We start from the raw sequence: 19,728 nt of genomic DNA on the forward strand, positions 1-19,728 counted from the left end.
CCAAACCTGGAGTTGAATCTTGTTTTGGTCACTTACTAGTTAAGGGACCTCAAGGTGGCCACTTCGCCTCTCTGGAACCTCAGAGTTTTCTCAGCTGTAAAGTGGGGCTAATCCCAACGACCCTCAAGTTGCCATAAAGGCTACATGGGCAGAGTAAGAGCATGCCATAGGGAGCCAGAAAATGTGTCATGAAAGAAAGAACACTCTGAAATAAGCACATAACAGGCCCTCTGTAAATATTTACTGATTAAATAGCAGGTGGAATCAAAGAGAAATAAATTATCCCGTCATCTGTGTCTTTTGTCTTTCTCTCCAGAAGCCTAAGGGAATTAGAGGCATTGACTAGGGGTGAGAGAAGAACAGGGTGAGACAGGGCATAATTCTTGGGGACGGAAGGCTGAGAACATTCTTAATGATGTCAGCTCCCGTGTGCAGAATACATTACACTCTCTCAAGTGATGCTGATTCTCTCTGACATTAAGGCTCTTCTGGAAGGGAGATTCAGACACCACACCCATGAAGACAGATTTTAGGTTCTCATCTGATCTCTGTCTCTTACTATTCAGCAGGCTTAGACCAGACTTATGTCTCCTCTGAGCCTCTGTTTTCTTATCTATAAAGTGTGCATCCTAATACCAACTCTCAGGGCTATTGTGAGGATTAAATGAGTCAGGGGACTCATGCAATGTATGTCAAGTGCTTAGTGCTGGGCCTGGTGTAAAACAGGCCTTCAGCAAATGGTAGCTGTCATTATGATTACCTATCCTATCAGTTAGCTATTGCTGTATAATAAACTACCCCCAAATTTAGGGCCCGAAACAACCACCATTTGTTTAGCTCATGATTCTGTGTGTCAGCCATTTAGGTTGGGCTCAGCTAGGTGGTTCATCTGGTCTTCTCCTGCGTCTGAAGTTGGCTGCAGGTAGGGTGGTGGTTCTGCTTCTGGGGGTAAGTTGGCTGTTGTCTGGGATGATGGAGTACTGACCCGGTTGCCTCTCATGCTCCAGCAGGCTAACTTGGGCTTCTTCATGAGGCAGTGGCAGGGTTTTGAGAGAGTGAGGCAATGAGACAGAAGAAGTGGGGACAAGTGTGCAAAATTCCTTGAGACTTAGAATTGACACACTATGTTTTCCCCCACATTCCATTAGCCAAAGGAAGTCACACAACCAGCCATCAGAGAGGTGCTAGCTGCATAGTCATGTTGCAGAGAGCATAGATACAGGAAGGGGAATAAGTGTGACTATTTTTGCAAACAATGACCACATGCAACTAATTAGGGAACATCTGAGACAGAACCACGTCCCCTCAACTCCCAGTGCCATGACTTCCACCCTAGCTGCTCACTCTGCCCTGTGACACTGGCAGGAAAGCCGATTGCTCTCCCACGAGGCTTCCCCACTACATTCTCTATTCCCCAGTCCGAGCCAGCCTGCCACCGTCACAATCCTTTTCCGAAGGAGATGGAAACCAGACTCCATATGGGACCAGGCACAGGTATCCCACACATGGAGTCATGGGGGTCTGATGACCTGCGTCCCCCATAGACTGACGCAGGATGGAGTCCCTGCCCTGCTCAGTCCTCAGAGGAAGGAAATACACACAGCCCACCTGGACAACCCCTCCGCCCAGCTGTCTGCTAAATAAACTCATTAAGCAATTCCTGACGAGGCATTTTAGATCATCACAAGCTACAGATAGTTTCCGTTGACCTCTTGGAAAAGGTTTTCCTGACCACATAGACAGGAGGCCCAGATTAGTTCCCCTTGTGGATAGGGGGTGCCTGGTTCTCATTTGTATTCACACTGTGATTGGTTCCCATGTATCCCCTTGAACTCTGGGCCAGTCAGCCCATGGGACTGAATTCATTCCTCCATGTCCTGGTGGAGTGGCAACCTCCACAATGCCCCGGGCAATGAGGACATCAAGGGACAACCACCAGCCTGGGGACCAGCTTGTCTTACCTTGTGCACTTCCTGGCAGGTAGAGACAGAGCCTTGATCACCTTTGCTGCCCTCTCTGTCCCTGACATGGGGCGCTTTTTCTGCTGTTTGTGTTTTTTCCCTGTGCCTCCCCTACAACTGGACTGTCAGCTCCACAAGCTTGTTTACCTTGGTGACCCCTGATTCCTTTCACAATGCCTGGCATAGAGTGGGTGCCTGATAAATTCTTATTGGATAGATTGATGGAGGAAAAGTTGGGTTTAACGGACTTGTACCTCCTTAGAAAAGGCCCACTCCTCTTCTCTTTTTATGAACCAGGGATCTTCATTCCCACTGGCCTTGAGAACTATTGGAAAGGATATAGAGTCACAGGCCCCAGGGGCCAACCCCAGTTTCTTCAGTCACTGTGACTCTGGATCTGAAGATAGATTTGTGAATCCAATGTGAATGACTCCTGGATTGTGTAGTGGGTCAGGGCTATGGCAAACAGCTTAGCTTTTCCAAGTTACGGTTTCCACACTCTAAAAGGGTGGGGGGAGCAAGTGTGGCTACACTGTTGGGGTGACAGGGTTAAAGCTTAACACTAAATCCATGGTGGCTGCTGTGACGATGATGATGATTTGGAAGGAGATAGGGTCCCATGGCTGCTGGGGTCCACCATGCCCTCTGCAGTGGCTGCCTGCACTCTCCTCTTGCTGCCCTGCTGCCTCTTTGCCTGCTGCGAGTCCCACCTCACCCCAAAGGGTCAGCCCTGCTCATCTTCCTAGCTCCCCCAGCTGGGGTCCTGCTTATAGCATTGTTCTCACTCCCACTCTCTGTTCCTCCCCTTTGTGGGCTCCCTTGGGTTTAGAGCCTGCCCCTCTGGGGAAGGCCTTGATATGGTTTGGCTCTGTGTCCCCACCCAAATCTCATCTCGAATTGTACTCCCATAACTCCCATGTGTTGTGGGAGGGACCCAGTGCGAGACAAGTGAATCATAGGGCGGTTTCTCCCACACTGTTCTCATGGTAGTGAATATGTCTCAGGAGATCTGAAAGTTTTATGAGAGGTAACCCCTTTTGCTTGGCTCTCCTTCTGTCTTCTCTCGTCTACCACCGTGTGAGATGTGCCTTCTGCCTTCCTCCACGATTATGAGGCCTCTCCAGCTACGTGGAACTCCATTAAAACTCTTTCTTTTGTAAATTGCCCAGTCTTGGGTATGTCTTTATCAGCAGCATGAAAATGGACTAATACAGGCCTCTCTCCTTGCATTTAAGCAGACCCCCACCTACCCACTAAGTGGGTTCCCCGACAGCTTCCCCATGGAAAGAACTCAGACACCACCCCAAGTGCCTGAGTCCTCTATGAACCAGGACCAAGAGGATTGGGTGCTGGGATCGCAGGGCCCCTGTCACCCTGGAAGCCCCAAGCTGGGCTCACCCAGGTGTGTCATGCAAGGCAGGGCAGAGGATGGACCCCTCCACTCCTATCAGCTGCCATCAGCATCCCCTCCCACCCACACAGTCCTCCAAGAGGCTGCTGGGGACTCTCCAGCTCTCTCCTTCCACTCCCCACCTCCGCACAGCCCCTCTGCACTCCCAGCTGTTCCTGCTGGCCACCCCTCCGCCCCCAGCATCCTGCAGGAAGCCCACTCCTGTCCCAGGGGCTACTGCTTAAGGCATCTGAGGTCACTTGGGGAGAGGCACTTGGCTCTGGGCCTGACATTCCCCTTGCTCGGAAGGCAGGTGCTGGGGAAATGATGTCAGAGGGGGCAGCTGGGGGCCGGGGTGCTCACAGCTCAAATGTCCCCTAATGGCCCTCCTACCTGCTCACCCTCCCACTAGGCAAGAGGCTGAGTACAGGTTCTTACCTGCCCCAGCCCCAGCCCCTTGGGCCAATCAACCATCCCTGCCCTGGAGGCACCAAGTCCTCAAGTCCTCCTGTGGGCCTCATTCCTGCTTAGAGAAGGTATCCCCAGGGGATGAGAAACCTCCCCTTGAAGGTGGTGCCAGTCCTGGAATGGGCGGCTTGGGGAACAAGCTCACTGTGTACGTGATAGCATTTGGCTCCCACAATAGCACTGGGAATGAGGAATAAGAGTCCCCATTTTCCAGATGAGACTAAGAGAGGTGAAGTCGCACAGCCCATCACATCCAGTGGCAGCTGCTCTGATTCTATTTGATTTCAGTTAGGAAGGGGATTGCCAGGGCAATGGCTGATTCCTGTACTGTGGCTGGAGGGGACGGGGCTGAGCGGTGAACACTTCCTCCCACTTTCCTGTTTGTTCAGCGCACTGTTCACTCTACTTCCTTCCACAGGATGGGGCCTTGGATGGGCCCCAGGGATACCACAGTAACACTCGGCTTCGACTGTGCTGTCAGCAGTCGGCAGTGTGTGCTGGTATGTACCTGTGTACGTGTGGGAGGGTGTACTGTGTGCATGCATGTGCTGTGTGTGCACGTGTGTCCTGGTGCATCAGTTGTGTGCAAGAGTCTCTACACTCATCAGAATGCAGGTGCCATGTGGGCAGGGGTTTGTGTGTGTTCACTGCTGTGTTCCTAAGATCCTAGAACTGTGCTTCACAAATAGTCTGTGCCATTAAGTATTCATGGGATGAATGAATGAATAAATGGATAAACCTTAGCCTACAGCCCTAAAGACCCCAGAGAACAGCCAGACATTTGCCCCGAGGCAGCGTGGCAACTTGGGTCTCTGTCCCTCTGCAGAGGAGAAAGGCGATGGGAGCGCTGGCCCAGGAGATGCCTGGTGGCTAGATGCTCCAGCATCACCAGTGTGCCCCTACATACGGCTCCTCTTAGCCTGCGGGACCTGCTCACCTGGAAGACCCGGGGCAGAGGCTGGAGGCAGCTCTGCTAGGAGACAGGATGGTGGTCAGTGGCAGAGGGGGCTCTGCAGTGTAGGCCCGGGAAGGCCAGGCAGGAAGACACTTGGCTCTCCCTGTTCACTACGGGCCACCCACAGCTTAGTCTCAGGGGAGAAGAGCTGGGGACCGAGCCCTCAGGGGTCTTCAGGGCCTTGAGTGTGTGCGTGTGAGAGACAGAGCGCATGCATGTATGTGCACATGTACCAGGCTGCCATTCAGCAGTACTCACCCAGTCAGCCATGCCAGTTATTATGAATAAAATGGTGAAATATTTCCATGCCAGTTGAAAATCCCCCCGCCAGTCCAACCTCTCAGAGCTCCAGCACCTCCTGCCAATCCACATATAAAGATCCTATTCCAGCTCAGGCCTGGCTTCCATTCCCATTGGTCAGTGGCCATGCCAATCAGTGCTCCCCAAAGTCCAGCTTCCTGGACACATCCTAGGCACTGTCTCTAACACCCTTTGCCCCAGCCATTCTTCCTGCCTGCCCCAGGGAGCTGTGGGTGGGCACTGCCAAGGAGCACCCTTGTACCCTCCTCCACACAGTACCCATGTACCAGTCCTCTGGGCCTGGCAGGGCCCTTGGCAGGACAGATGGCAGCCCACAGAGGGCCCAGGGAGGGCAGCTGGAAGGTGTGGAAGCCCCAGATGGGCGTGGGATGGATTAGCGGCTGCAGGGACGATTCCAGGTGTTAGATAGACATGGGTCTACGTTCCCTCTCTCCCAAAACCTCGTAGGTCAGAGGTAAGTGGGGTGCTAAAACTGGGTGCTCCCCAGGAGGTTGAAATGAGGAACCCAGCAGGCTCAGAGCTCACAGTGACCAGATTTCACAAAAGCGAGGGTCAGGGCCTCACAACACCACATGTCCTGAGGCTGTTCTGGGACATGAGAGGGCAGGAGCCAGTGGAGCCAGGAGGATGGTCTTTGAAGTCAGATACATGGGGTTCAAATCCTGGCTCCGGCCCCTTCCAGCTGTGAGCTCTGGGCAGGATGGACATGACAGAGGAAGCTTCGATAACCTCTGACGTTTTCTCAGTCCTCTATTTTGCAAACAGCTTTGAGCCCACCCTCAGCCTGCCAGGCCCTGGGTCGCACAGGAAGATGGAGATGGAGCTGGACTCAAATTCAGGTCCCCTTGCTCCCAGTGAGAAAGCATTTATGAAAAGACACCCAATAGCTCTCTGCTACCCTTCCTGAGGGTGGAAGCTGTGGGGGGCCAGGGAAGTCAGGCCAGGTGGAAACATCAACATTTCCCTCTCCTCCCCCATCCCAGAGGGAGGCGGCCAAGGCCACAGGCGACCCCACTGCTGACACCTCCTCAGCTGCCACATGCGCTGGGAGGTCAGCACATGGCTTGGGACAGACATTACTCCAGGTCTGAGAATCTTCCGGAATCACCGTGAAGGGGTGCAACTAGGCAGATTCCTTGTCGCCATCCCAGATCTGCAGTGCCAGAATCCTTGAGCCTTGGAATCTGCATTTTCACAAGTGCTTCCACTGGAGTGGGATGCCGGCAGGCCCGGGTTTGGTGAGACTGGGAGTAACCACGGAACCTTTGGGCTCTGCCGGGCTCCTAGGCTGAGGCTGCAGCGCCGCCTGGTGGTCCCCGCTGAGACACCACTCTAGCCGCTGCCCTGCCCGGCCCCACTGCAGGGAGACAAGAGTTCTGCTGCCGGCCGGCTCCTCCAGAAATGAGAGGAGAAGGCGGGGCAAGTGCCCTCTGGGCTTCATGACGCTGGGCAAAGGGCATGCTGGGGCTCAGTCGTCAGAGCCGTGCACAAGTAAGAACTAGCTTCTTTTTTCTTTTTTCTTTTCTCTCTCTGTCTGTTGTTTCTTTCTTTTTCTTCCTTTCTTTCTTTTTTTGACAGATTCTCGCTCTGTTGCCCAGGCTGAAGTGCAGTGGCACAATCTTGGCTCACTGCAACCTCCATCCCCCGGGTTCAAGCAGTTCTCCTTCCTGAGCCTCCTGAGTAGCTGGGATTACAGGCGTGCACCACCATACTCTGCTAATTTCTGTATTTTTTTGGAGAGATGGGGTTTCACCATGTTGGCCAGGATTGGACTCGAACTCCTGACCTTAAGTGATCCACCTGCCTCAACCTCCCAAAGTCTCACATTTCATCTTAAAAAGTCCCCTGAATTCTGCACATCTTACTCTAACACATTTCTTTAGTATGAAAATGCTTCCTTCCACAAATCTTTGCAAAAATGATGCTCTAGAAAGCGAGACCAAGTTTATCCTGTGGCCCCTGTCCCCCATCACCAGCCCACATTTTGTGTACCTTCTGGGGGCATCCATACCCTAGTTTCAGAAGCGGGAATGGAGAGATACAATCTATACCTCTCTTAGCACCAAATCAAACTCCAGGCACCCCACCGTGCAGGCAGGCCCATCAGAGCCTGGCCCATCACCATCCTAAGATTCAGGCTGCAGAGGCAGATGCCTGCGGGGAGGGCAGAGCCGTGAGGGGTCCAGCAGTCTCCAGCAGACCCAGCCACTCTGCTCACACCCTCTGCCCTGGGTCCTCCCCTGCCCCAGGAAGCAGCATCCCTACCATTCCAGACTAGACTGTTATAAATCTTCTTTAATAGTCTTAGAATCTTGAGTGTGTTTTACAGAATGGTGCACACAGAGCCCCCTCCCCTCTCCCCCCTACAAGGCACAGCCTCACCCACCCCACTCCCCAGGGGCCAGAGGACAGCTTGCCAAGAAAGGCCAGCCCACCTTCTCCCAGGAGAAGCCATCCTCCTCCTCCCTGTCCCTGGACAGCTCAGGACCCTGGAAAACACAGGGCCAGCTCTGTGCCATGCCCCCAAGGACTCACCTGTCCCTAAGCAGCTCAGGGCCAAGCCAGATCTCGTTACCCAGGCAGACCCCCTCTGACTCAGCTCCCCTAAGCCCTGTCCCCAGGGCATGGCCCAGGCTAATCTGAGCTGTCTAGATGGACCTGCATCAGGCCTGGGGAAGGGGTGCTACCCCTTAATATCAGGTAAAACCCACCCTCTCCCACTGCCTTCAATATAATTGTGAAAAAACAAAGATATAAATGTCATAGTGGAAATAAGTTGACCCGCCCAGTAGGCAGTCTCCTGACAGCCCAGGGTGCCTTATCTAACGCCCCCCCTCCCAATTTTTAATACAGTTGCCCCCTATACAATATACACACACCCTTGAGGGCAGGTAGAAGTCCAGCCCACCTGCGCCAGGGACGCTGCGGGGAGCGTTCTTCTCTGAGTTGCTAAGAGAACCCTGATGAGCGGTGAGCAGAGGAACCATAGAACAGCCAGGGCTCAAGGCTGACAGCGGATAGGCCAGGAGAGATCGCCAGGCCCCAGAAAGCCCCCTACTTTCAGTCAGGGTGGGCAAGGGGGTCTTTGCAGTGAGGTGGGAGGCGGGCCTGGAGGAGGGAGCCAGGGAGACCCCTGGGAGCCCTGAGGTCAGGGGCCGGGCAGGGAGATGTGGACAGCAGCTGCCTCAGTACTTGGGGACCTTGCTGTAGTCTTCGGAATGGACGTGCCGGCACAAGCAGATGGACAGGACCATCCCCAGGAGCTGTGGGGAGAGGCGGAGAGTCAGAGGGAGGCTGGGCTGTCCTGGTCTCAGATGCCCCAGCCCCGCCATCCAGGTTTAGATGGGGATTAAGTGGATCCTCAACTTGAGCCTCACAACCACCCTGTGATGCAGGCAGTAGAGGGAGGCCCAGAGAGGTGCAGTGCCTTGTCTGAGGTCACACAGCGAGACAGTGCTCAGGCCAGAGGGCCTCTGGAAGCTGATGGGGTGCTGGGGCCCTCCAGAGACAACCCAGGAGGACCAGGGATGGAGAAGGGCTGGGGGAGGGGGCTCAGACCTCAATGACAGCCACGCCCACGCCCACGCCGAGGATGATGCCCAGGTTCTCCTGCAGCCACGCCTGCACCTTCTCCATGCAGCCCTGCAAGGGGAGAACACGGTCACACCACCCCACCCTGCACCATCCCGCCCCACCATGCAGAACCACTGAGAGCCCCCTAGTCCCAGCCTGGAAGGGTTCTGCCTGTTGCTTGAATGAATACATTAACAAAGAAGTAGATGAAGGTACAAATGACAGGTGAATCAAGGGAAGGAACTAAATGGAGGAAGGAAGAGCTGAGCAGTAGCCCAGACGGCCCCCAACACCCTCAGATCCCAGCCCCCAATCCGCAGCCCCCCGCCCACCGCACACCTTCTGGTACACAGGCCAGTCCTCAAGGTTGTTGCCCCTCTGGGTCTTGTTGCCAGCAGTCTCGCAGAAGCCCTTCCTCATGGAAAGGCTGTTGTCCTCTTCCCCTTTGTTTTCGCAGGAACAGGGGTAGGTGACCTCAGAGCGATTCATGAGCTCAGTGTTGTCCGTCCAGTTGTAGAAGCTGGCCCAGCCGCAGCACTTCACCTGGGCGAGGCAGGGGACACACTGCTTATGCTCACTGCCCACCGCAGGCAGGCTGCCCTCCTGGCAGAGGCGGGGCCTCCCCAGGACAGAGACTCAGATATGCCACTTCCAGGCCCCTGGTCCCAGCCGAACCATCACAAACTACAAGTACAGCAGAAAAATCAAAACCAGGATCAGCAAAAATACAAAGCAGAGTAGGAAGGAAGTTCAAGTTGAAGGAGCGCAGCTGTGCAGCGCACAAGGAGAATGGACGGCAGACCGTTCACAGTGCAGGGTTTAAAGTCAGGCTACTGGGTTATAATCCCCGCCCTGCCACCTACCAGCTGAGCAACCTCCGTCAAGGAAATAGCCTCAGTTTCCTCATCTGTAAATGGGGATAATTAAAATTCCCAACTTGCAGGGCTATCACAAGGACTAAATGGGATGAGTCAGGCAAAGTGCCCAGCAGAGGTGTGGGGAGCACAATAAGCTTAGGAAAGGCTGTTTGACTTTAGAGCAGGAGTTGAGATTTGCCTCTGAGCTTCCTGGTGAAAAGGAGAAAAAGTGGAAAGTGAAAAAGGATACAGCGTCAATTCTGCTTTTTTTTTTTTCTTGTTCTTTTTTCTGAGGCAGAGTCTTGCTCTGTCACCCAGGCTGGAGTGCAGCGGCGTGATCTTGGCTCACTGCAACCTCCACCTCCCGGGTTCAAATGATTCTCCTGCTTCAGCCTTCTGAGTAGCTGGGATTACAGGCACTCACCATCCCGCCCGGTTCATGTTTGTATTTTTAGTAGAGATGGGGTTTCACTATGTTGGCCAGGCTGGTCTTGAACTCCTGACCTCAAGTGATCTGCCCGCCTTGGCCTCCCAAAGTGCTGGGATTACAGGTGTGAGCCACCTCGCCCGACCGGTCAATTCTGCCACTTTAAAGGAGAAAATGCTCTAGTTCTAGAGAGAAGAAAGCCTTTCTGGGCTCTGTGTGCTAAAGGAGGTCTCTGTGTGCAAATCCCCGCAATGCTGGGGGTTCCTGGGAGGATTCAGTGGGATAGCCATGGTCACAGCAGGGGTCAGTTCCTGGACCGCTTCCTTCCTATCTCCGGATGTTGCCCGACCAATAGCCAGTGGACAGCAGGGGGCGTACCAGGCACACCCGGAAATGCTCAGCTCCAGGCCGTTTCTAATCCAGCTTTTACAGGCGCTTGTTCCAGCAGGCTGGCTGCCTCCTCTCTCGAACAAAAGGCTGGCACCTCTGAGGGGTGCACAGGTCTGCAAGCTGGGGCCACCCACAGGTCATCCTGCACCAGAGCAAAATAAGGCAGGTCTCCTTGGCCCGTCTATGGCAGAGCCTCCTCCCAAGCAACGCTTTGCCCTGACCCCGGCTGTACCTGTTCCCCAGCAGCACATGCCATCTCCGCCTGTGTCTCCACGGATGTGCATGGTGACTAAAACATCACCACCAACTTAGCACATAATAAATGCTGCCTAAGTGCTGGAGGCTTTAACAATGTATCTCACACGGCATGGGTCAGTAGCCCCATTGTATAAACAAGGAGGCAGGCTCAGCAAAAGTCTAGCGGCTGTGGCAGTGTTAGCACTCCAGGCCTTGGGAGTCTCACTTACCACCAGCCCAAGCAGCATCTGACAGCATCGGAATCATCTGGAACCAGCCAATGACTTTCCAGGGTAGGATGCTCACCACCTCCCAAGGGACCCACTTCTCCTCCCAGGTCCCTTGTCAGGTGGCGCTGGTTTATGTCATTGGTGACATCAAGACTTTGCTAAAATTAGCAAAGTCTCAGCAATTGTGGGTCAAACTACATAGGCGACCAAAACATTTCCCTGTGTGAACCAAGCCTTCCAGCTGCCACGACCCCCACGCCTGATCTCCTATGTCAGTCAGGGCCAGAGAACATCGCTCTCCCCTTCCTCCGCTCAGAAGATGGTCAAGTCCACGTCGCCTAGATGGAGTGTCCTATCTGCAAACTCTCCTGGTGCCCCAGAGTCAGGCTTTCTCCTGCTGCCCATGCCCCTTATACCCCACAGCCCTCCCCTGAGGAGTCAACACCTCAGGGACCTCCCCTGAGGCCCTACGTGATCACTGTGTCCTGCGCCCTCACAGGATTGCAGATCAGAGACAGCAGGTTCCAGCCAAGGGCACACACAGCATCCGGGACCACAAGAAAGGAGAGCCAGGTGGTCACTGGATCACTATGGAGACAGGCTGGGAACCTGGACAGTCTATCTGTTGGTCAGTTGGGCAGTCCATCCATCTGTCCAGCCACCCATCCCCCCATCCATCCATCTCTCTCACTTTAACGGAGGTCTAATACACGTGAACTAATGGGCACATGTTCAGCTTGGTGCATTTTGACGTATGTGCACATACTGGTGAAACCAGTATCAAGATTTGGCTAGAATACTCCTTTCACCCTAGAAGGTTCCCTCAACACCTCCCCAGCTAGTGCCCCTCCCAGAGGCAGCCTCCACTGGGACTTCTCACTGCTACTTGGCATCCAGTTTCCTAAAACCCAGGGTGGAGCTCCCAACGCTCCCCAGTGTGGCTCGAGATAAGAGGGCTGACAACTGCCCCCGTGCTCTCTGGCCACAAATGGGAGCACCGAGTTATGAAGCTGTCTCTGAGTCTCTGGGCCCCCGAGCAGGGAGCTGTGGTGCTAACTGGGGTGCCCTGCCCCCATAGAAGCACACTCTCCTACAAACTGTCAGGCACACACGAGCACTGCAGATGCCAGTCCCAGACACGCGGGTACACAGAGCCCCAAATTCAGGGCCACCCAGGCCAAAGAGCCTCCCACAGCCGTGCCCCACCTCACCTGAGCCTGCACGTAGTCCCAGGTGTCCTGCAGGCTGTCCTCGCGACTGCTGTTGTAATCTCGAATGAGCTCCATCACGATGCCGCCCATCTCCTGCTTCAGCTGCAGGACAAAGGTCAGGGTCAGATTTCCTGAAACCCGTGCCCACCTGTGGTCACCGCTACTTAAACTGCCTCCCCCCTGTTCCCTTCAGCAACCCTGTGACATGCTCATGGCTCCAACCACTTTCCTGGTGCTCCCAGGGTGCCCGATGCAGGCAGTGCCAACCACTCCTGCCCCACTGTCTCTTCTGTGCTCGGCAGCAGCCTGGCCCTGTAAACATCAATATTCTCATGTCACTGCTGAAAACCCTGTAGGGACCTGCCACCACCAAGGCAGTTCCCACCATCAGTGTCCTCGTAACAGCCTAGGAGGCCCTACGCCATTTGTCTGTCCTCCCTGAACCTTGTGTCCTCTGTTCTTGCTCCCTCTGCTTCAACTGTGTGGATTTCCAAGCTGTCTTTGTGCCAGGCACACTCCTGCCTCAGGGCCTTTGCACCTGCTGTTCCCACCGCCTGGAATGCTCTTCCCCCAGACATTAACATGGCTCACTCTCTGCTTCCTTCAGGGCTCTGCTCCAATGTCACCTCCTCAGAAAGGCCTTACTAGACCACTCTACAAAATACCAGCCCTTCCCCATCCCCTCTCCCCCCACCAATCAACCCCCCCTCCCCTGGCCTCCCTTCTCCCACAAGGGAAAGCATGCTGTGTTTTTCTTTAGAGCACTGACGTTACATGCTTGTTAGTTTTCAGGGCTTATCATCTCTCTCCACTAGCACATCAGCTCCATGGGGGCAGGGACCACATCTGGCACGCTCACTACAGGGTCCCCCATGGCCAGCGCCAAGCCTGGCACAGAATAGGTGTGCGGGGTACGTGAATGCTGAATGCACACCTAACCACCACGGTCTGCCAGGCACCAGAGCCAGACCCATGCAACTTCTTGGTGAATCCTTATGCCTCCCACAGCACAGCTGCAGGGAGAAGGAGGGACAGGGAGGAGAGCCCAGCTCAGCTTCCTTCTTCCAAGGACCAGAGTGCAGCCTCTCCAAACAGGGCCCCCAAGGGTAGATGCCTGGAGGGTGCCCCAAGACTGGGGGACCTGGAACTTCGGCATCAACTATGTGATCAAAAGATCCTCCTTCTATGCAGGCATGGTGGCGGGTGCCTGTGATCCCAGCTACTCAGGAGGCTGAGGCAGGAGAATTGCTTGAACCCAGGAGGTGGAGGTTGCAGTGAGTCTAGATCGCATCACTGCACTCCAGCCTGGGTGACAGAGTAAGAGTCCATCTCAAAACAAAACAAAACAAAACAAAACAGAAAAGATCCTCCCTCACCCCTTCCCAAGCCCTCAGCCAGCAGCACCAGCCAGCCGGAGTGTGAGCTCAGCTGCTTTTCTGGGACCTGGCTGCTTGCCCCAGAGCTCCAAAAAAATCTCTTTTTTTTTTTTTTTTTTTAAGACAGGGTCTCCCTGTCACCCAGGCTGGAGGGCAGTGGCAGGATCTCAGCTCACTGCAACTTCTACCTCCTGGAGTTAAGCAATCCTCTCACTTCAGCCTCCCAGGTAGCTGGAGCTACAGGCGCGTGTCACCACGCCTGGCTAATTTTTGTATTTTTAGTGGAGACAGGGTCTTCCCACGTTGCCCCGGCTGGCCTCGAACTCCTGACCTCAAGTGATCCACCCACCTCGGCCTCCCAATGTGCTGGCATTACAGGCCTGAGACCCCACGCCTGGCCCAAATCTACATCTTGCCTACACTGATCCTCACCCTGCTCAGGAATTGAGGGTCACTCTCCTTGTGGTGGAGAGCAGCACCTGCTCTCGGCTAACCCCACAGAGAAAACCCTGATGTACAAAGCAGGCAGAAGGGGGGTTTTGAAATAAGTCAGTTGTGCAAAGGGAGGCAAACCCAGAGCCAGCTGAGGGCAGGGCCTCCCTCCGCAATAAGCAGACCTGGGTGGGAGGGGGGCCTCCGAGAGCCAGCCCCTGCCTGGCTCCACCTCGCCTCTCAAACGGACCTTGCCCAGAGGCCTTCCAGGGCACATGCATGGATGGGCTGGTCACGGCAGTGGGAAGCCCCAGGGTGAGGGACTCTAGAAGGCAGGGATGCCAAGGAGAAGGCCACACACCTTCCCACCTTGGTTCCTGAGAAGGAAGAATTGGGAGAAACGGGATAGGTACTTCTAGATGGGGTTTTAGAGCCTGACTCCCAGGGAACCCTGTGGGTGGGGCTTCCTGCAGCTCCCCACAGGCAGCCCTCGAATGAACAGAAAACTCATATCCTGCAGATGGACCTGCAGCCCTGGCTCCTCACTCTTGGTTAAATTAATGCTGGGGCCGGGCACGGTGGCTCATGTCTGTAATCCTAGCACTTTGGGAGGCCGAGGTGGGCGGATCACGAGGTCAGAAGATTGAGACCATCCTGGCTAACATGGTGAAACCCCATCTCTACTAAAAAAAATTACAAAAAATTAGCTGGGCTTGATGGCAAGTGCCTGTAGTCCCAGCTACTTGGGAGGCTGAGACAGAAGAATGGCTTGAACCCGGGAGGTGGAGCTTGCACTGAGCTGAGATTGCACCACTGCACTCCAGCCTGGGTGACAGAGTGAAACTCTATCTCGAAAAAAAAAAAAAAAAAAAAAGAATGCTGGGAAACCAGCCTCCGATGATGCTCCCTGCCCTTCTCTCAATAAAGCTCTCAGCATGATACTTTAAAACAAAACAAAACACCTTATACAGAGTTCTGCAATTTACAAAGCTTTCCTGTCAGTAATTAATCACAACACTAATAGTAGTTAACTTTTATCAAATGTTTGTTATGTACCTGGTGCTGTGGTAAGCACTTTAAATGTATTATCTCAACTGAATCTTCACAGCAGACCTATGGCCTAGGTATTCACCCCATTCCCTCATTATAGAGACATAGAAAACAAACCCAGAGAGGTTAATTAACTTGCCCAAGGTCACACAGCCAACATGTGGAAGAAGTGACGTTTGTACCCAGGCTTGGCTGATTTCAGAACCCAGGTTTTTACCTATTAAGCTTTTGGCATTTAAACCACATGGCCATACCCAGTTTTAACCAGGGCCCAGAAAAGCTAAGTGGTTTGCCTGCGTCACATAGCCTGGGCTGTCTGCCAGCCGATCTGACATCTCAGGTCCACCTCTCAACCCCAATGGGTGGGTGATCCCCATGGTGTGGAAAGGATGGGTTCTCCAGAAGCATCTATGCAGAAAGCTGCCTCGCCCACATCCTCCCCACCCAGCCAGCTTCCTCACGACATGTTGCACTGAGGCTCTGTTTAAACCCCAGCGTGGCTGTCACAGCAGCCTGGACTTCCCTGTTTCTCTCCCAGGCCCCCTGAAATGAGAAGGTGATGGAAGCTGGGTGGTTTCCACCTAGACAGGTGGTTTCCATGGAAACACCACAACATCTTTCAGTCCAGAATGTGGTTGAGGGACACACCTGGGCCACGAGGACCATGGCCACAGGGGCTGGTTCAGCTTGGAGTTGATGCCCTGGGACCCCAACGCTCAGGAGGCCTGTGCTGGGAGTACAGGGAGGTCACTCTGGCAACCAGGTAGCTACTGAGACCAAAAGGACATGGAGGTAGCAGGAGCAGACATTCATGATCTCCCTCCATCCTCCCAGGGACCGCTCCACTGTTTCTGCCTGCCCTGCAGAAACCCACTCCTTGGGTGTAACCACCTTTCTATTTCTCCATGGAGCTGGGGAGGCCCCACTCCCTCAATGCCAGAGGCAGGCAAAAGACCTGGCCTGCCACTCAGTGCCATCCACATCGCAGGCACGGTGAGTGGTTCAGAGATGGGCTTGAGATCCACGCTCACACACCCAGCCCTCTTTCCATCCATGTGGTAGGATGAGGACCTGGGCTACCTTCAGGCTCCATGGGGGACAGCCTGCCCGAGAAGGGAGCCAACAGAGGAGGGCAGGGCTGAAGGGTAGAGAGGGACAGCAGCAGCCTTTGGGAACCTGGATACAGCTGAGCCTTCTGCTGGCTCTAGCCACTTTCAGTTGAGTCACTGTCACATGCCATAAAGAGTCCTGCCCAGGGTCAGCTGCATAATTTACATCTAGTGCAAAGTGAAAATGGAGAGCCCCTCGTTTAAAAATTATTAAGAATTTCAGCCGGGCGTGGTGGCTCACACCTGTAATCCCAACACTTTGGGACGTTGAGATGAGCAGGAATTTGAGGTCAGGAGTTTGAGACCAGCCTGGCCAACATGGTGAAACTGCATCTCTACTAAAAACACAAAAATTAGCTGGGCATGGTGGTACGTGCCTGTAGTCCCAGCTACTCGGGAGGCTGAAGCAGGAGGATCACCTGAGCCCAGAAAGTGAAGGTTGCAGTGGGCTGAGAACTCCAGCCTGGGCAACAGAGCGAGACTCTATCTCAAAAAGAAAAAAAAAAAAAAGAATGTCAATACAGCAACAGCAGAGCATCCTGTGCGATTGCATAGGTTGAATGCCGAGGAAGCCAGCCTTGTCTTCCCTGTCTCCCTCCTCCCCATTTCTCAGAAGAGAAAAGTGAGGCTCAGAATTGGAGCAACTTCCCAAGATCACACAGATAGAAAGCAGCGGAGACATGACCAGATCTTGATCTGTGCAGCTCCAGGGCCCCAGGATCTTAGCCTCGGCAAGCTGCCCGCCGCCTCCCCGTGACCCTGCTGTCCTCTGCGTGGCTCTACTCACGTCCCACCCAAATGCTGCGCTTTGACCTCCCCTTTTAGTGTGAATTTTCACAGTCAGAATTAGGAGAGACCTTTGAATCCAGAAAATCATCCAAATGTAAGAGTCACGCTTTTCTAGGCTCTGCTTAAATGCTCCCTGTGATGGGGAACTCAGTAACTCACACGAGAGCATGTTGCGGAGTTGGGAGGCTCTTGATACAATTTAAGTTCTGCTCAAATGACTTCTACCCACCTGTATTAGTTCACATCCTCCTCCTCTCCCAGCTACCTAAGTCCCAGCTGGGACCACAGGAATAAATCAAATCCCTCTCTTGAAGGACACATCTCATCCAGATACTTGAGACCAGACTACGTCTCCAGGGTAACTTTTCAGGCTTCTGTGCCCGCCCCTTGGGGTGCTGTGCAGACCTCTCACCATGCTCTTTAAGGTGTGAAATCACCCCTTATAATGAGGTACCAATGCATGAATTGGACCCACATCTTCCTGTCCTCTCCAGGTTTCCCACAGGAGATGCTGGCAAATGCTTTGCTAGAATACAGATACACCAGCTCAGAGGCTGTATCCCAGTACCCTGATAGGAAATGAGGGCCCTTGGCCGTAAAGGGGGTGGTGGGAGCATTTAGTCTTTGTGATCACCTGTATCTTTCCGGCAAGTCCAGCTGCAAGCCCCATAACTAGCTACCCCAGAATTCGGAGCCAGTGACCAGCGTGTGCTTCAGAGATTCTAGCCCAAGTGTCTTTCCATAATCCTTTTCCAGAGGAACGGCCTGGACTCCTCCATTCCCTTCTCAACAGGGAAGAGAAAGGTCACCTCTCCCTGTCCCCAGCTCCAGCTGCCCTTCCTCCCTCTGCCCCATCACAAGAGAAGCCCAAGCCTGAGAATCAGGAAGTTCTAATTCAGCAAGCAGACAGCTCACAGAGAACCACACTGTCCCCTAGGAACCTGTCTCGCCACCTGCGTCTCACACATGAGAGTATATGCGCACCAGCAATTTGGGGCTTTCAGGGTGAGAGCGAGGACAAGAAGGAAATCACAGTTCCCCTGACCAACATCTCTGGGGAGCTGTCTGACCAGCCACTGCCACTGTCACAGCCCCCACCTCTGGCTCCCAGCCAGGCCAAGTGAGCCCCTTCCCCTCCAATGTCTTCTCCTTAAGCCTGATAGCTCTCAGAGCCTCAGGGGCCTCCCTGGCACAGGTATGGCCAGCCAAGTACATCCAGCTCAGCTCCCGCACACCACAGGAAAGGGCAAACTGCATCTGCTTCCTTCTCACCCCTCCCACCCCCACTGTCTAGAAAGAACAAGTCAGAATCCCTGATTGCCTGCACTGGGCATGGCCCAAGAGCTCGCCTGTGGATCAGAGGGGCTGGGTAACTTTTCCGAAGCCACACAGCAATCAGCGGCAGAGCCCACACTAAAACACAGGGCCCCTGAATCCCAGAGCTGGGCTCTGCTCACCAGAGGCTGGATAAACAAGCAGATGAGGATCTTAGTGCCACGCCTAAATCCTGGTTCCCACAGCCCTTGCTCTGCTGACAACGAGGGCAGCAGGAACAGCTGCCACCTATTGAGCCCTTACCAGGCCCTCATGAAGTGAATAATGGCAGCAATAATAATAAACACTGGCAATGATGCCAGCAACATCGGCCTCTGGCTGGGCGCCGCACGACACCCTTCTCATATGTTAGGGCTCTTCATCTCTCAAGTGCTGCGAGGCAGCCCCTGGGGGCTCTGGCTCCAGACAGGATCAGGTTTTAGAAAGGGCCTGGGGGGACAGATCACACCCGCCAGTGGGGGCTGGGGTAGCAGCCTGCAATGACTCCCATTTCTATTTCCCCAGGGATGCCCTAATGGGGCAGGCAAAGCCCATACACAGCCTTGCTTCTGTTCAGGTTCAATTTTGCCATCAAATGAGTTGCAAATGCTACTTTTGGTTTTCTTTTTTCTTTTTTTTTTTTTTTTTGAGACGGAGTCTTGCTCTGTCTCCCAGGCTGGAGTGCAGTGGCGCAATCTCGGCTCACTGCAAGCTCCGCCTCCCGGGTTCACGCCATTCTCCTGCCTCAGCCTCCTGAGTAGCTGGGACTACAGGTGCCCACCACCGTGTCCGGCTAATTTTTTGTATTTTTAGTAGAGACGGGGTTTCACCGTGTTAGCCAGGATGGTCTTGATCTCCTGACCTTGTGATCCGCCCGCCTCGGTCTCCCGAAGTGCTGGGATTACAGGTGTGAGCCACCGCGCCCAGCCTACTTTTGGTTTTCAAAGTGCTTTTCTGGATTTCAGAATTGCAGAGAAGGGACAGTGAGCGGGCCTATATTGTTACTAGTTTGACGAATGAGGAAACTGAGGCACAGGGAGGCTGAGTAGCATGCCCAGAATGTCAGAGCAGTGGTTCCATAGTCGAGACCCTTGGACACCACTCTGCATGTTCATAGAAGTATCACAGTCTGTGTTCACTCCAGCCTGAGCTAGGGCAGGGAGAGGCAGGTTTATTCTCGATTTATAGAAGCAGAACCCAAGGCTCCAGAGGTGACATGCCATGCCAAGGTCCCCCACCTCCCCATCGCTGCCCTGAGAACAGTGGCTGCGGGTGGCAGGGGCAGGAAGGACAAAGGGCAGCCCTGGAGACCACAGCAGGGTCGCTCCCACCCACCTGCACAGGAGCCCTATCTCCTTTCAAAAGGCCTTTCTTCCTTAGGTTCAGGCAAGTCCCACCCCCATGCCGAGCCTTGTCTGCCAGAATAAACACCATCAAAAGTATGTTTAGTCTTCCACTGAGATTTACGACGCGTTGGGAAAGAAGAAAGAAATCGTTCATTCCAACTTGGGCAATACAGTGGCATCAGAACTTCTTCAGCAAAGCCAGAAAATGTCCCCCTGCCTTCCAGAAAAGGTGGTGGTGGACGAAGGTGAAGCAGGCTGCGACTAGGGGGTGTGGACTCTGGAGGGGAAGATG

At 54.0% G+C, this 19,728-nt stretch overlaps 1 protein-coding gene across 9 annotated transcripts in view; it reads right to left on the reverse strand.

Annotated features, from left to right (window-relative positions):
• Positions 1-7,370: 7,370 nt before the first annotated feature.
• The window catches only part of CD82 (CD82 molecule), a 55,285-nt gene continuing 42,927 nt past the window's right edge, over positions 7,371-19,728 (reverse strand). For all 9 annotated transcript variants that reach the window (XM_021925876.2, XM_031653542.1, XM_031653539.1 and 6 more), the window contains 4 exons: positions 12,021-12,122; positions 9,008-9,211; positions 8,654-8,737; positions 7,371-8,358 (listed from right to left, as the gene is read on the reverse strand). In XM_021925876.2, coding sequence (XP_021781568.1) covers positions 8,281-8,358; positions 8,654-8,737; positions 9,008-9,211; positions 12,021-12,122 — 468 coding nt within the window. In that variant the 3' untranslated portion in view covers positions 7,371-8,280. The remainder of the gene's footprint in view (positions 8,359-8,653; positions 8,738-9,007; positions 9,212-12,020; positions 12,123-19,728) is intronic.

Source organism: Papio anubis, chromosome 12 (assembly GCF_008728515.1).
Source record: "Papio anubis isolate 15944 chromosome 12, Panubis1.0, whole genome shotgun sequence".
NCBI classification, from domain to species: domain Eukaryota; kingdom Metazoa; phylum Chordata; class Mammalia; order Primates; family Cercopithecidae; genus Papio; species Papio anubis.